At 47.5% G+C, this 14,979-nt stretch overlaps 1 protein-coding gene across 3 annotated transcripts in view; it reads left to right on the forward strand.

The window, feature by feature from the left end:
* The window catches only part of GPA33 (glycoprotein A33), a 50,051-nt gene that overhangs the window by 9,052 nt on the left and 26,020 nt on the right, over positions 1 to 14,979 (forward strand). For 2 of the 3 annotated variants that reach the window (XM_053310390.1, XM_053310392.1), the window contains exon 1: positions 381 to 536. The exons of the other annotated variant lie outside the window; for it this stretch is intronic. In XM_053310390.1, coding sequence (XP_053166365.1) covers positions 494 to 536 — 43 coding nt within the window. In that variant the 5' untranslated portion in view covers positions 381 to 493. Of the gene's footprint in view, positions 1 to 380; positions 537 to 14,979 lie in introns of those variants that run through there. 3 annotated transcript variants of the gene reach the window in all.

Genomic DNA, 14,979 nt, shown 5'->3' on the forward strand with positions numbered 1-14,979 from the left:
CTTTTAATGGCGACAGATAAACATCATCCTTCAACTATCACCATAACATCTACAGTGCCTGGAGCAGGACTAAACCGTACATTTTGCTGCTGTGTCTTATAGTGTTTGTACTGGCACTTTCACCTGGACTCCTGGGATACTTTATTGCTTCCTTTGTGTACCTGTTTTTCAGATGAGATCAGGGAGGGTGGTTTGTTTGCTTAAGTGAGGGTAGGGCTAATTAAAAAGCCACAGTTGTTTCGTTTAGGAGAAAGATAAGAACACAACCTTAGTGGAGAGTGAGACAACCTGTCATTCTAGTTAAAAGGGGTGGGAGGGAGGCGAACAAAGGTGAAAGGCTAAGGGCGTGAAAAAAGCAAATTCAGGAAGGAAGTGAAAAACACAGTACAGATCACAACCAGCTGATCATCTTTCCCTCAAACACCAGATATAACATCAGTTATATGGATATTTGGCATCCCTAAAAAGGCTTGGGAGAAGCAAAGGAGACAAAATGCGAGCAAGGAAGGGGGCTGAGTTGTTCATACTCAGTATGGGTGAGTACTACTACCTTCCTACTACTAGTAGTAGGAGAAGGAAATGTGTTACTATATAGATGGTCTTTGTGAATCTCTCTCAGAACAAACCTCAGAGCCTTGTAATCCCCCCCCCAGCATATTGTTACTGATTTTTTTAGACAAGATCCAGGCATCTTCCCTAAAGTACTGCTGTTACTGGATTATTGCCTTGTTTCTGGACTCAAACGACAATATTTCATACTTTGGAAAATATGATTCGCTACCAGGAGCTTTTTCAGACAGATGGTGACTTTTCTTTGTGAGGCTGTGTATGTGTGTTCACATATCCACTAGATTTACCTCTAAGTTGATGCAATATATCAGAGGGCACTTCACACACGATTTGTGTTTTTCACTGCATTTTGGAATCTAGCCTGATTTATGTCCGGGGTAAAAAAATCCTCTTTTTGCATCAGTGTATCCATTATACCCCAAACCCGCAGTAAAACCTGCTGTATGAAAAGCCTCTAGCTAGTGTATTCATTGCTTTTGCAATTATATGTATATATATAATCTCTCTCTCTCTCTGAGGCATACCTGTTGCTAATCCCATGGGTGGCAGCTCTCGTAAGAGTTTGCGAGCGAGCTGCCGGCAGGGGGAGAGGAAAGTACTGGTGCCAGTGGACAGACTTACGGGCGAGATGGGAAAGATGGTGGTGGGTGGGGGGGAGAAAATGGCGGCGATGGGCAGGTGAAGAAAGTGGCGGTAGCAGGTGGGCAAGAAAGCAGCCATGGTGGGCAGGCGGGGAGGGAGGGAAAGAAAACAACAGTGGTGGGCAGGAAGGGAGGGAAAGAAAACAGTGGCAACAGTGGCAGGTGGGCAAGAAAATGTGGGTGGGGAGGGAAAGAAAATGGCGGTGGGCAGGCAGGAAGGAGGGGAGAGTACTAGAGGCGCAGATGCTCTGCACCCCGCCCAGCTAGTTTTTTATATTCCTAGACTGCCTTTTGTCCTAGGACCCCAAGGTAGTTCACAACACAATAAATCTGTGTGGAATGTAGATCCAGGTGCACCATGGGTACCAGGTCCCGACTGTCCTCGCACACTGCTTTGTCAAGATGCTTAGACTGATGCCTTCATAAGAATCCACTGAGGGGCCTTTGTGCTTCAAAGAAAGCTCAGGGCATTCATTGCCTGCAGAAGCTGCATTTGTGCATCTTTCCTCCTTGTACTAAATGGGGAAATCTCTGGAAATGCAGGTTCTCCAATCCCTGCTCTGAGCTTCCTTTGAAGCCTACAAGAGCCCCTCAGTGGATCCTTATTAAGGTGGTAGGCTGCACATCATGTCAGCCAGTTAGGGATGTGCACGAACCTGTTCAGAGGCCCTTTTATGGACCGGTTAAAAGGCAGGGGGATACCTTTAAGGACTGGGGAAGGTGCACTTACATCCCCCCCACCCTGCTGCTGCATTTTCCCTGCCAGCGCTGCTGTTTAGTGGCGATGAACCAGTGGTCTAACCCTATACAAGGCAGCTTCATAGCTCACTGGTTGTAGGGATGACCATAGAAGTGGCGGGGGATGGCTCAAGGGTGGAGGGGGGATACCTTTAAAGGACTGGGGAGGGTGCACCTACCCCCCCCCCACTTCATTTCCCCCACTGGTGCTGCAGTTTAAAAGGGTCTGGCAGGGCAGCAGCGTACCTCCCTGCCGCCCCATTGCCTCCTCGGACCAGAAGTGACCGGAAGTACCCGATGCACATGTGTATGTCAGACGTGTGCACGTTCATGTGCACATCACTCTTGCTTGTGTGCATGTTGGGCGCATGTGATCGAGCACAGCATGCATGCAACTGACGTGCACCAGGTACTTCTGGCCCAAGGAGGCAATGGAGTGGCAGGGAGGTACGCTGCTGCTCCACCGGACCCTTTTAAACTGCAGCACCAGTGGGGGAAATGAGGTGGGGGGGGTAGGTGCACCCTCCCCAGTCCTTTAAAGGTATCCCTCCTCCACCCTCGAGCCATCCCCTGCTGCTTCTATGGTCATCCCTACAGCCAGTGAGCTATGAAGCTGCCTTGTATTGAGTTAGACCACTGGTTCATCTATCCCAGTCTTGTTAGCTCTGACTGGCTTCTCTGAAGTGGCTCTCTCGGGAGTCAAGAAGAGGCCTTTCTCACTTCTCAGAGCCTTTAATTGGAGATGCCAAGGATTAAATCCTGGACCTTTTGCATACGGGGAGCGTGTCCTGTGCCATCAAAACACGGACCCTTCTTAGCTTGCCTCAATAAATCCAATTCATTTATGGCAGAAATGAGATTTGAATTGAAGAGACATTTCCTGACTAAGTGCTACACTACACATGTATTCATAAGAACTGTTTGCCAGAACAGGGATTGGAAACTGTAAAAAATAAGATAACGGTATGTAGGGATGGATGGGTTAGTAGTATGGATGAGTAATAGCATGTGGTAGTAGGCATGGTTCATAATATTATGCTCTGGTTCATGGTTACATTCCTCAGAGGGACTTTGGGTGTATTCAGTCCAGTTATTTTTCACATGGTCTGGGACAGTGAGTAGCAACACAGAAATGAAATGGACCACAAGAGCTGGTTTGGCCACACCTTGCAGTGCACTTCACTACATGTAGAAACTAGATCCATGTTGGCTTTCCCCATATAATCAGGGAGTCCAGTGAAGCATACAGAGTCAATGAACACAGCTGATGAATGCGTGGAATTCTGGAGCGGGAAGAGCTGGTGTGATCTTGCCCTCTGGCTGACTTCATGAAAAGGTGTATTGATTCCCACCCCCTAGCCTTACAGATAAATATTTAAAATAAAGCACAGCTTCTGTTTAATGTTCTTAAAGAACTCAAGTTATTAGTTTTAGTGCACTGTGAGTATGTGCTCCTACAGTACTCCAGAGTTGCTTCCACATTAGCCTTTTCCTCTGGAATTTTCATTCTACGCTTACTCAATTTGTCCAGTGAATCCAGTTGATATCCTTGTTACAAATGACAACAAACCAAACCATGGGAGAGATGGAGGCTTTACACACAGGGCTTCTATCCCAAATCTACTTCAGAGAAGAGTGTGTGCGTTCACACACCAGCCAAATGTACCCCAAAGTCCCTTTGAGATCCTTGGACCCACTCCACACACAAATCAGGCTTTGTGATGTGAATTCTAGCTTATCTCGACGTATTTCTGGATTTTTAAAATGCTGGTTGTAAGCTACTTTTTCTGAAAACACCAGAGCAAATAGGGAGAAGCACTGACGTAGAATTATTAACATGATAAGAGGGATGTTCTTGTTAGAAATGCATATATCTCTCTTTAGGAAGCTCCCCCCCCGCCCCCATTGGCTGGAAGGAAAACACAGAGCATGCCATTTGAACTTCTTTCAAAACATAATTCGAGAGCAGAGGGAAGGGGCTGCTTCCCTCAGTGTCGCGAGTGTAGTTTGAAGTGGCTTTGCTCAACATTTACCCCAAAGCATGAAGCCATGTGCGAATAACTTCCTGGAGGATTCGCGAGGGGATTAGCAGGGGGATGAACTTCCTCTGATTGCAGACAGGTACAAGTGAACACATACACAAAGTTTTCCCACACCACATCATTTCTGCTTCTAGAAGGACAATGGTGGATTTGACTGGGAACAGAGAAATGGTGGGCAGGGTAAGGGTTCAACACTCTCTCTTCTCCACTGCTTCTCTGTTTCCCCCTGCCTAAACTTGACCAAAACCAACTTATTTTCAGATCTGTAACCTATCTTAATCTGTACAGCTGAGAATAAAAAAGCATACAGGGTTAATGATATGATGAATGTCAAAGGGAAAGAGGTACAATAGATAGGGGAAAAGGCTTGCCAGCATCTAACAAAATTGGGAGTTGTCAAAGCCCAGAAGAAAAATTTAGAGATGATGCTTTGTGCTGATAGATCTTCCAGCATGAAAACTCAATCATAAACCAGTCAGAGAATATCAGTATAACAGAGGTGATAAAATAGAAGGTACCTACAACATTAACCCATAGCTTGCCTGTTGCCAACAGCACAATGATTCTCAAAGCATGAGCTAGGCCTCCCTAGGCACATATATAAAAGGCACAATGTCCTCTTTTACTGTGTCAAATTCACAGTTTCACTGAAGACTGCTGACTTTACAGTTGCCACCCAGATTAGTTATATTGACTGCTAGGAGTCAATGGGGCAAAACTCTGTTTCTCTAGGTTTCTGCTTCCTTGGTGTTCCTCCTGACAGGCCCAAATGCTGGACTGGCCCCTTTTGCTAGGTATACAGCACTTTGGAGTGGGCAATATGGTTACTGTTGGATGGAAGGCAAGCTACCTACCAGAGCCCAAAACTACATGAATTTAATGGAAGAATGCAGCCCAGAGAGCTATAAGCTCCAGAAAAGTTGGGAGTGGGAAGCGTATTAATATTTTGTCAAGGGAAGCATTAATATTTTGCCAACTGGGTTGTAGGGTTACTATCTATTGGCCGACACAATCTGCAGTCTAATGGAGCTGGAAAACAGACCTCATACTAACACACAAACACCTGCTGTCGCTGGCTGCAGAAGCAGCATTAAATCCCCAGTTAAGTTACCTAATGGTACAGTGGGGAAGTAACTTGCCTAGGAGTTTGCCGGTTCTAATCCCCACTGGTATGTTTCCCAGACTATGGGAAACATCTATATTGGACAGCAGTTATATAGGAAGATGCTGAAAGGCATCATCTCATACTGCGTGGGAGATGGCAATGGTAAACCCCCTCCTGTATTCTACCAAAGGAACCCACAGGGCTCTGTGGTTGCCAGGAGTTGACAGCGACTCGACGGCACAACTTTACCTTCAGGTTATCCTCATTGTCACATGCATGGCTCCTGGTTTTTAAAAGCTGCAGGGCTGCCTTCCAGCTCTGCTACAGCCCTGACTCCGTCTTGCAGTTTCGTTAGACTGTACATCATGACTGAAAAATTAGGAGTTTCCCAGACTCAAACACTCTAAGTTTATACGTGGATTGACTTTAATTAATTAATTAATACATTTCTATACTGCCCAAAACGCAAGTTCTCTGAGCGGTTTACAAACAATAAAAACAGTCAATAAAAGATTAAAACATTTCAACAATTAAAATTAAAAAGTTAAACCTATTAAAACACAATTAAAACAGTATCTAATTAAAAGCCTGGGTGAACAAATGCATCTTGACTGCCTTTTTAAAAGTTGTAAGAGATGGGGAGACTTATTTTAGCAGGAAGTGTGTTCCAAAGCCTTGGGACAGCAATGGAGAAGGCCCATCCCCAAGTAGCCACCAGATGAGCCAGTGGCAACTGCAGACAAACCTCTTCAGATGATCTCAATGGGCGGTGTGGTTCATAGTGAAGAAGACGTTCTCTTAAATACCCAGGGCTCAAGCTGTTTAGGGCTTTATAGGTTATAACCAAAACTTTGTACTCTGCCCGGAAACTTACCGGCAGCCAGTGTAGATGTTTTAAGATGGGAGCGATATGGTCTCTCCGAGATGACCCAAAGACCAATCTGGCTGCCGCATTCTGGACTAACTGCAGTTTCTGGACTACGTACAAAGGCAGCCCCACATAGAGTGCATTGTAGTAGTCAAATCTGGAGGTGACCAGCAGATGTACTACTGTTCTGAGGTCATTTATCTCAAGAAATGGACACAGCTGGTGTATCAGCCGAAGCTGATGAAAGGCACCTCTGGCCACTACCTCAACCTGGGACACCAGGGAGAGTTTTGTGTCCAGAAGCACCCCCAGACTGCATACCTGTTCCTTCTGGGGAAGTGTGACCCCATCCAGAACAGGCAGATCAAAATCATCTCCCGAGTTCCAACCCCATCTTGTTTACCTCCATCTTGAAGTACCTCCATCTTGTTTAGATTCAGTCTCAACTTATTACCTCTCATCCAGCCCATCACTGCCTCCAAGCAAGCATTTAGGGAGGTTATGCCTTCTCCTGATGACGTTGACATGGAGAAATAGATTTGGGTGTCATCAGCATACTGATAACACCCTGCACCAAATCTCCTGATGATCTCTAAGCGGTTTCATATAGATGTTAAACAACATCGGAGACAATATGGAGCCCTGAGGGACACCATACCGAAGTTCAGTTTTTGAAGAACAGTCCCCTCAGACGCTCAAGAAAGATACTATGATCGATAGTACTGAAAGTCACTGAGAAGTCCAAAAGGACCAACAGAGTCACACTTCCTCTGACAATTCCCAATTGGAGATCATCCATCAGGCCGACCAAGGCAGTCTCCACCCCATAGCCCACCCCAAAGCCGGTCTGAAACGAGTCTAGATAATCAGTTTCATCCGAGACTGCCTGGATTTGGGAGGCCAGTAGGGATCAGACCTGATTTGGGGACCTCTCAATTACCTTGCCCAGCCATGGAAGGTTGGAGACAGGCCTATAGTTGCTCAACTCTGAGGAATCCAGGGCAGGCTTCTTCAGAAGTGGTCTAATAATTGCCTCCTTAAGACAAGGAGACACCCTGCCCTCCCTCAGAGAAGCATTTATGATCTCTACCAGGCCTTCTACAGCAACCTCCCTGCCAGATAATATTAGCCATGTCTGGCAAGGATCAAGAGAACAGGTGGTAGGCCGCATCGCTCCAAGCAGCTTGTCCACATCCTCACGAGTCACAAACTGAAACTGATCCAGCCTAACCACATAAGAGGAGTCGCTGGACACCTCCAATTCAGACACTGCAGTAATTGAGTTTGAATCCAAGTCGGCCTGAATATGAGAGATTTTATACACAAAGAAATCATTAAACACATCACAGCGGGTAATAGATGGTTCCAAATTCTGATTCAAGGGAGGAGAGCTCACAACCCTGGACAACTCCGCCGGACGTGAACTTGTGGATGCAATACGGGCTGAAAAGAATCACTTCTTTGCCACCCGTATTGCCAGAGCATAGATCTTCAAATGTGCTCTATGTTGTAATCTGTCAGATTTGAGTCGAGTCTTCCTCCACTTGCACTCCAGTGGTCTGCCTCGCCGCTTCAGCCCCCATAGTTCTTCTGTATACTAAGGGCCCAATTGTGAAGTGGGTCGGAGAGGGTGCTTAGGTGCAATCATGTCTACTGCCCTGGTGAACTTGCTGTTCCAGTTCTCCACCAGGGCATCAACAGGATTACCGGCAGAGCCAACACTAAATCCTTCCAAGGCTTCTTGGAACCCTATTGGATCCAATAACCTTCTCAGGCGGACCATTCTAATGGGCCCCTCGCCCCTGTGAAGGTGGGGTGTGACTGTGAGTCCAGCCTTAACCAAATGGTGGTCCGTCCATGACAATGGGGAAATCACACGAATCCTCACTCACGGAACACCACCCTGATCAAAGTGAAAGAACAGATCAAGCATGTGACCTGCAATGTGCGTCGGTCCTGAGACCCTTTGGGATAGGCCCATAGTTGTCATGGCCGCTATGAACTCCTGAGCTGCCTCAGACAAATTGGTCCCATAGTGGACATTGAAGTCCCCCAGCACCACAAGCCTGGGAGACTCCAGTGCCAAACCTGAGACCAAGTCCATCAGCTCATTTAGGGACTCCACAGGGCAGCGGGGCGATCGGTACACCAAGAGAAGTCCCAGTCTATCCCTGGTCCCCAAACTTAGGTACACACATTCAATATGGTCAGATACTTCCACAGGGATCCTGGACAGGGATACGTTATTCTTATAGACCACAGCCACTCCACCTCCTCGCCCACATCCCCGCACCCACTCCTCAACAGAATAACCTGGAGGGAGAAGCTGGGACCAGACTGGGCCACCAGCCTCCCCCAACCAAGTCTCTGTAATACATACCAGGTCTGCCCCTTCATCCAGAATCAAATCATGGATAGTTTCCGACTTATTCTGGACACAGACCTGGCATTACAGAGGAGCAAGGTGAGAGTCTGTGGGAGGTTGGCATTGCTCCCCAAGTTCAAAGAGCTGGCAGGGCAGCCGGAAATGGAAACAGCTAATAGATTTCTGACTTCCCTTCTCCTGTAATGATGCGCTGACCTGCCAACTTTACTTCCTCTATTCCCCACCACCACCGGAATAGCCATCCCACAGTCAGTGGACACATCCCCTGTCTCCCCATCTCCAGACAAACCAAGACACATCTGAAACACCCAGGATCCAAAAACAATAGAAGCCAAAAAATTTCATCAGGCCCTCCTCCTCGTTGCTCCCCGAAGTGGCTCCCCCAAAGGGGCGACCCCCTTTGGCGTCGCCCCTTCGGTGACAACCCCACCACCATAGTGCAGCAGTCCTTTTATACACCCAGAAAGATGGCTACTCCAGCTGACCCTCAGGAACTGCTGACTCACCCCCTCTGGCCCTGATCCCACACAGACTCACCTGTAGGGCAGCCACAGCCCTCTGGGGCACCCAGGCTGGCAAGCTGACAACAGCAGACAGTAACCCCCTAGGCTCTCACCACTGGGCAGCCACTGTCTCTGGGAAGCAGATGTTAAAGCCTCCTTCTCCCTACAAGGCTTCTGGCATTGACATGGAGGGGAAGCTGCTGGTTGGTGAATGTGAGACTGGGGTTTCTACATGTGTACAGCTAGACACACTTGGATCTTTGAATGGAATTGGGAACTCTGATTGTAACTGATCAGGGTTCCTGACTGCATGGAAGAATCTATAAGATGAGGGAGAGGGACAGCTGGCATGTGGGGATTAGAAGTGGGGCTAGCCAGCTCAGACTCCCTCCCTTTCATGTGTTGGGGAGGGAGACTGAAACATGAGCACAGGATTCTCCTCGTTTTTAGCCAGGGGCACATTTGGCCTATATTCTTAGCTTTGCATCCTGGTCCCAACATGTTTACACAGGAATCGGTCCCAGTGTATTCCATGGGACTGACGTACTAGTAAACATGTCCAGGATTGCAACCTTAGGGTTTTTTGTTTTTTGTTGTTGTTGCTGTTTAATTTCTGGCCTCCATATTTTTTGAAAAAGACCCAAGAATAGTAAGCAAGGTAGAAAGACTGTGAGCCACTCCCCTAATCTTTATCTCAGCTAAATCCCCCCTTAGGTGAGAGGAGAAACAGGAGCTTCCTAGGTTACCTTGGTGACAGAACAAATACAGCTTTCTGATAGGCCCCTGCTGTGGATGAGATTTTAAAAAGACAGAGTTTTTTCCTGCTTAAATTTCTGGAGGAAAATGCTCAGAGCGAGACATTTGTTTGCATTTTTACTGGATGGGTCTCTCTCTCTCTCATTCTCGCCTTTCTGCTCCCTCTAAAGGCTATTTTATGACCTCATTATGAACCCAAGCCTGGAGGAACCAGTTTCTCAGGCACCACTGAACTACCTCAGCAGATAATAATAATGTACATGGTAAGAAACAAAAGCCTTGTGGGCATTCTTGCTTGCTTCCTACTGCTCAAGAGCTGATAGGGAATCCAATCTCTGCCTACTGACACCAAACAAGCCTTTCCTTTGGATATACAAAAACAAAAACAAAAACAACCCATCCAGGAAGCTGAATAGATGCCTCACAATGTAAGGGGCATGCATGTACATGTAGAGATTGGACTGAGAAAGAGGTAGGACCAGCCACATTTTAAAAAGAGAGGGAGGAACGGCTACATTCCGTGTTAGCTGGGAGTGCCACTAATAAAGACATAACAAACAGAGGACTTTGTCTTCCTGCAGTTTCTTCCTGTTAGAGCCCTAAATGTACTTTATTGCCATGAGTCAATGATGTTAGCCTCATCTCTCATGGTGTGTGTGTATGTGAGAGAGAGAGAGAGAGAATAAAAATGAAATAACATTCTGAGACCAGGGAAGGGAAATCGCAGATGAAAAATCTAGATCTTTTCTTAGCCTGTGTCGTGTTCTATTCTGTAAGGTCACATGCACAGCCCACTGTACCGATATGAAATTTGAAATATTAAAACTCTGAATGTTTTAAAATAAAAGCACATTTATATTCCTTCACACTCCAAATTCAAGGAAGATTTTCATAGCCATGGCAGGAACAAAGGGCAAGGAATATCTAAAAGCCTAGTTTTGCTGGCTTGGTTACCTCCCTTGCAATTCCATAAAGCTTTATGGAGAGAGCATTTAAAATGTTTTTGGAGCTGTACAGAGCCTCATCCATGTGGCAGTGATTTTTGGCACTGCTACATATCTATCCTGTGTGAAACGGGATTTTATTTTATTTTATTTTTATTGTTACATTTATATACTGCCTTTCATTAAAAACGATCTCAAGGCAGTTTACAAAAGTTAAAAAACATACAATAAAAATGAAAAAATAATTAAGTTAGAAATATAAAACCAATCTAATTAAAAATCTATAAAATACAAACACAAAAACTATACGCAAGTAAAACACATAGAAGCAGCAATAAAACAATCATGTAAAGGCCTGGATAAAAAGCCAAGATTTAACAAGCTAAAAACTGTGATGGAGTCAGAGGAGCGAATGGCCACTGAGAGAGCATTCCAAAGTCTGGGGGCAGCAACAGAGAAGGCCCTGTCCTGAGTACACAACATCCGGGCCTCCCTCATTGTCGGCACCCGGAGCAGAGCCCCCTCAGATGACCTTGTAAAGCGCGCAGCAACCCTTGGGAGCAGGCGGTCCCTCAAGTACCCTGGGCCCAAACTGTTAAGGGCTTTAAAGGACAATACCAGCACCTTGAATTGGACCCGGAAACGAACTGGCAGCCAGTGCAACTCTTTCAAAATAGGTGTGATGTCCTCCCACCCGGCAGCTCCAGATAAAACCCTAGCTGCCGCGTTTTGCACTAGCTGCAGTTTCCGGATATTCTTCAAGGGCAGCCCCACATAGAGCGCGTTACAGTAATCCAGCCTGACGTGACTAAGGCATGGGTAACTGTGGTCAGATCTGCCTTCTCGAGAAAGAGACGTAGCTGGCACACTAGCCGAAGCTGTGCAAAAGCATCCCTGGCCACCACCTCCACCTGAGCTTTCAAAAGCAGAGCCGGGTCCAGTAGTACCCCCAAGCTGCATACTTGCTCCTTCAAGGGGAGTAAAACCCCATCCAGAACAGGTAGAATCACCTCATCCCGATTGGCTCTCCTACTGACCAACAGTACCTCCGTCTTGTCTGGATTTAATCTCTGTTTATTAGCCCACATCCAACCTATCACGGCTGCCAGCCCCTGATTCAGGACATCCACCGCCTCCCTAGGATCAGGTGACAAGGAGAGATAGAGCTGAGTGTCATCCGCATATTGCTGACAACTCAGTCCAAGTCCCTGGATGACCTCTCCCAGTGGTTTCATGTAATGTTAGACAGCATGGGCGACAAGACCGAACCCTGCAGGACCCCACAGGCCAATGGCCACGGGGCCGAGCAGTAGCCCCCCAGCACCACCTTCTGGACCCTCCCCCCAAGTAAGGACTGGAACCACTGCAACGCAGTACCTCCGATTCCCATACTCGAGAGGTGGCCCAGAAGGATACCATGGTTGATGGTATCGAATGCTGCCGAGAGGTCCAGCAGAACCAACAGGGACGCACTCCCCCTGTCTAGTTCCCGGCGTAGGTCATCCACTGGAGCGACCAAGGCAGTCTCAGTCCCATACCCGGGGCAGAAGCCAGATTGAAAAGGGTCCAGATAATCCGTATCATCCAAGACCCTCTGCAGCTGGGATGCCACCACATGCTCTATAACCTTGCCCCAAAAGGGAAGGTTAGATACAGGTCTATAGTTGTCCAGGTTGGAGGGATCAAGGGAGAGCTTTTTTAATAGTGATCTTACCACTGCCCCCTTGAGGCACGATGGCATCCTGCCCTCCCTTAATAAAGCATTAATGATCACTTCCAACCATCTGCCTGTACCCTCCCTGGCAGCTTTTATTAGCCATGAAGGGCAAGGGTCAAGAGTGCATGATGTCGCCCACACACTGCACAGGATCTTGTCCACATCCTCAGGCTGCACCAACTGAAAAGAATCCAACACAACGGGACCAGATGGTTCCAAAGGCACGTCTGCCAGAACTGCCAAAACTCTGGTGTCCAGGTCAGCACGGATGTGAGAGACTTTATCTGCAAAGTGGCAAGCAAACTGATCACAATGGGCTGTAGAAGATTCCTTCCCCATTACCTGGGGGGATGTGTGGAGCAATGTTTTCACCACATGAAACAGCTCTGTCTGTCTGCACTGAGCAGATGCAATGGAAGTGGAGAAAAAAACATTTCTTCGCCACCCACACAGAGTAGTCCCTAAAATGGGCTCTAGCCCGTGTTCGGTCGTATTCGTCACGACTCTTCCTCCAGCATCGTTCCAGCCATCGCCCGAGTTGCTTCATTGCCCTAAGCGCCAAGAAAACCAAGGAGCCGATTGGGCTCCACCAAGCCGGAGAGGGCGTTTAGGAGCAACCGTGTCAACAGCCCGGGCCGTCTCTCCATTCCAGAGATCAACCAGGGCTTGACAGGGTCACCAGCTCTGGACACTGGAAACTCCCCAAGGGCCTTCTGGAATCCAAGCGGATCCATAAGCCTCTGGGGGTGGACCATCCTAATTGGTCCACCACCCCTGCAGAGGGCAGATGGAGCAGTCAAACTAAACCCCACCAGAAGATGATATGTCCATGACAAGGGAGTTGTCTCTAATTCCCCCACCTCCAGATCATTTATTCCCCGGTTGGCAACAATCAGATCCAGAGTATGTCCCGCCATGTGGGTAGGGCCCAATACCAACTGAGACAGGCCCATGGTTGCCATGGAGGCCATGAAATACTGAGCCGCACCCACTGGGGGGCCTCCGCACGGACATTGAAATCCCCCAAAACAATAAGCTTGGAGGAACCCAAGGCCACCTCCGAGACCACCCCCGCCAGCTCAGGTAGGGAGATTGAAGTGCAGCAGGGTGGTTGGTACACCAGCAGAATCCCCAGCCTATCTCAGAGGCCCACCCTCAAGGACAAACACTCAAAATTCTGAAATTGCCTGACCGGGCACCTGGAAACGGGGAGGATCTCTCGATAGACTACTACAGTGCCCCCTCCCCAACCCTCGATGTGGGGCTGTTGAATGATCTGGAAACCTGGAGGACAGAGCTGAGAGAGACCAACCCCACCCAGTTCATCCAACCTAAATGGGATGCTGGACTAGACAGGCCTTGGACCTGATCCAGCAAGACTGTTCTTATATTCTTATGACAAAAATGTAATTTGATTCATGGGGAGGGGGGGAGGGGTCATAACTCAGTGGTAGAGATTCAGTTATAAAGATTCCAGGTGATGGGCTGAGAGAGACTTAAGATCTAGAAGGTCATTCCCACCAGAGAAGACAATTTTGGTTTAGCTAGTTAGCTAGACCAATGGTACGCAAGTATGAGGCAACTTCTTTTCTCATGTGAATCCGTGCTGGTGTACTACTACAGTAAGAAACAGAGATACAAATCGAGACCTCTCTGGTTTGAAACTGCCTTCTGTCAGGAATCCACTAAGTGGCTGTAGACAACTCAGCCTTAGCCTCCCTCCTATCTGTCATTGGACCCACTCCACACACAAACTGGGCTTGGTGATGCGAATTCTAGCTTATCTCGACGTATGTCTGGGTTTTTAAAATGCTGGTTTTAGGCTACTTTTTCTGAAAACATGGGAGCAAATGGGAGAGACACTGACATAGAATCATTAGCATGATAAGAGGCATGCTCTCTTCAGAAATGCAGATCTATCTCTGCAGGAGCTCCCTCCCCCCACCATCGGCTAGAAGGAAAACACAGAGCATGCCATGTGGGCTTGTTTCAAAAGAAAACCAAGAGCAGGGGGGGGGCTGCTTCCCTCAATGCCGCAAGTGTACTTCGAAGTGGCTTTGCTCAACGTTTACCCTGAAGCCTGAAGCCAAGTGCAAATAATTCCCTGGTGTTTTTCACCGCAGTCACGCCTGACCTCTCTGCAGCAGCTTACTCCACCACTACAACTAGCTAATGTAAAATGAAAAGATGAGACATGTTGTGCAGATGAGATACTCCCAGGGTTGGCCCTAGGTTAAGTAGTGCCTGGAGCAAGGATTGTCTTCAGCATATGATGCACATGCAGGGAGAGAGAGAGAGAGAGCGCCAGCCCTCAATGGTTTGTTAATCAGCATTATCATAGTTCGTTAGCATCTCTTTCAGGAAGGTGCTTTGTGCAACCTCCCGGCTTGCCAATCTCTATAGCTGTCCCTGAGCACTCCTGCAGCTCCCTCTGTCTGTTTTTTTCTCCTGCCCCAAGGTCAGTTTCTGAAGAAACCTGGAACAGGGGAAAGGGGAAGGGGTGGAAGTAAAGATGTTTGACAGTTCCTTGAAAATGTGTGTGCATTGGATTAACATGGACAAAATCCTTACCATTTTGGGGTGGACAATCACCCATTTTATGATGCCCATGCATCTCTACCAGGCTCTACTGTCTAACCATGACAATGTGTGTGCCTCCAGTTGTTGTTGAACTACAATTCCCATCATCCCATCCACAAATTATTATAG

This window comes from Hemicordylus capensis, chromosome 3 (genome assembly GCF_027244095.1).
Source record: "Hemicordylus capensis ecotype Gifberg chromosome 3, rHemCap1.1.pri, whole genome shotgun sequence".
NCBI lineage: Eukaryota > Metazoa > Chordata > Lepidosauria > Squamata > Cordylidae > Hemicordylus > Hemicordylus capensis.